Source organism: Pyrus communis, chromosome 13, assembly GCF_963583255.1.
Source record: "Pyrus communis chromosome 13, drPyrComm1.1, whole genome shotgun sequence".
NCBI lineage: Eukaryota > Viridiplantae > Streptophyta > Magnoliopsida > Rosales > Rosaceae > Pyrus > Pyrus communis.
Genome location: NC_084815.1, coordinates 21,967,102 through 21,969,610, shown reverse-complemented (window position 1 = coordinate 21,969,610; position 2,509 = coordinate 21,967,102). Strand labels below are relative to the sequence as shown.

Sequence of the window (2,509 nt, the reverse complement as noted above, 5' to 3'; positions counted from 1 at the left end):
TCGTGCTTTCCTGCTTCGCAAGAGCTGCAAAAATGGAAGGTGGGAATGAGTATAAGAAAGGTCTTTGGACAGTGGAGGAGGACAGAATTCTGACGGATTACATCAGGGTGCACGGCAAAGGCAAGTGGAATCGTGTCAATAAAGTCTCAGGTAATTAATTACCACATAATATATAATCATTTGTGTAATTAAGTTCATAACACAAACATGGAAGAGGATCCTCTCTTGAGCTCATGATGGGATTCTCCTAACTAGCTCATTTGGACCGTTCAAATTTAATTCAAAAGTTGATTTTTAGAAGATCTTGTTTGGAGTCGTTGGATTAAATTTGAATAGTTTAGATGGGCTGGTCAGGAGGATCCTTATCCTGAGCTTAGGAGAGGATCCTCTTCCCACGAACATGTTTGGAGTTGTTGGATTAAATTTGAACAGTTTAGATGGGCTGGTCAGGAGGATCCTCATCCTGAGCTCAGGAGAGGATCCTCTTCCCACAAACATATATATATTAATGCATGTTTAACTTTGCATTAGGATTGAAGAGAAGCGGCAAAAGTTGCAGATTAAGGTGGATGAATTATCTAAGTCCCAGTGTGAAGAGAAGTGACTTCTCGGAGGAAGAAGATGATCTCATCATTCGACTCCATAACCTCCTTGGCAACAGGTTCGCCCATAACCTAGCTCTTTCTTCAAAATAATTTAGGAAAAAAAATGATCTTGAAAAATTTTCAAAATAAACGAGTCTACCGGTAGACACAATGGTGTTTTTACCGGTAGGATGGAAGAAGAAACTTGTAATTGAAGTCCAAGCAGAAACAATTAATACGTAGTAATTAAGCATATCAACTTTACATATGCGATAGGTTGGTGAGAATCTATGATTTCTGCATGATTAACTTGCTTCTTCAATTTTCGTGCAAAAGTTTTACTATAACTGGAATAATGATATTCTTACCCTATTTTTGTACTATAATTGTATACCATATTAGGTGGTGTCCGATGTGGACAACCACATTATTTAAATTAATTAGCATTTAATTTCAAAATGTTAATAATTAATAAAAAGATTGTTAATTAGATGATGATTGTGGTATACGAAGGGTCTTCTTCTACCACTTAAGATTATTTAATTGTTTTAATTAATAAAAATATTAAAATTAAATAATGTAACTTATCCAACTCATTTACCATCTAAAATAATAAAGAAATATGGTATAAAATTATAGCAAGAATATCGTTACTCCTATAACTGTTGAATGTTTATTAGTAATCACTGTGTTGAATATTCCACCTTTCTTGGCGTTCCATTGTGGAATATTCCACCATTATTTTCTGCATTTTGTATATTTCTTGCAAGCATGCCAATTAACCCACAAAAAACCAAAAAGAAAAAACTTTACTTAAGAATTGAACCGAAAATACTAAACAGGCAATAAGTTGTATATAAATCATAGTTTAATGTCTTTTTATTATCTGCTTAGTGTTCCTCCAATTCTGTATATAGTTTCCAAGTTGATATTCGATCTTGGATGATTTTTTCTTGTCTAATTAGGTGGTCTTTGATTGCTGGGCGTGTTCCTGGGAGAACTGACAATCAAGTCAAGAACCATTGGAACAGTCATTTGAGCAAGAAGCTCGGTGTCAGTTCAAAAAGAGGAAAACCAAAAGCCAAGACTTATTCCGACTCAAAACGAGCAAAAAATAATTTCTGCACGCCCTCATCAGAGTCAAACTCCAAGCTGCAACCACTTCCCAATTCCGAATCCAATTCCAAAATTTTCGGTGACCATGAAGCTGCAGCTGCCATTGATGGATTTGATGATGAGATGATGAACATCCAGGACCACAGTTTCTCTAAAAGTAAGGTTGGTTTTAGTGGCATGTGGGAGGCGACGATGGTGAGTAATGAAAAATTTTGGTTTCACAATGATGACCTTAATCTATATAGCCCTTATTTACGGGACCCTACTCTGGATGATCACTACCCTTTTCAATTTGATAATTTGTAAACTTTGTTATTATATTTTGTATGTCTTAATTCTGTATTTACACTAATTCGATATCTAAATTATATTTTGTTAAATAGTTATGAAATACCAGTTACTGTGAAAATGTTTGATGATCTGAAGATTTCCATCGGCAAAATCTCATTAAAATGGGTATTGCTAAAGAGCATGTCTATTTAAATTAAATTTTGTTATTAATGATTAAATTATTATTTAAATAATTAATGTAGTAATTTTTTATTGATGACGTACCGCATATTTTATAAATTTAGTTTAAAAAAGAGACGGTCATTCACATCAGGACAAGTCGACAAAACTAAATGATAGTCACAGAGAGTCAGAGTCCAGCAGAAGTTTCCAGTGGCTGCATTAGGTTCTGTTACAATCAGTGTTCACGTTTTTTATATGTGGTCTTTTTTTTTTTTTTTTGGAAAACTGATATGTGGTCTTTCTCTAGCAACTTGTACATAAAACTATACGCATTACATGAGTCCTGTCGTTTGATT

At 34.0% G+C, this 2,509-nt stretch overlaps 1 protein-coding gene across 1 annotated transcript; it reads left to right on the top strand.

Annotated features, from left to right (window-relative positions):
- LOC137711918 (transcription factor WER-like) lies at positions 1 to 2,006 on the top strand. Its single transcript, XM_068451069.1, has 3 exons — positions 1 to 150; positions 532 to 661; positions 1,550 to 2,006. Exons 1-3 carry the CDS (start codon positions 33 to 35, stop codon positions 2,004 to 2,006), a joined length of 705 nt encoding a protein of 234 aa, XP_068307170.1. The 5' UTR covers positions 1 to 32.
- Positions 2,007 to 2,509: the final 503 nt, after the last annotated feature.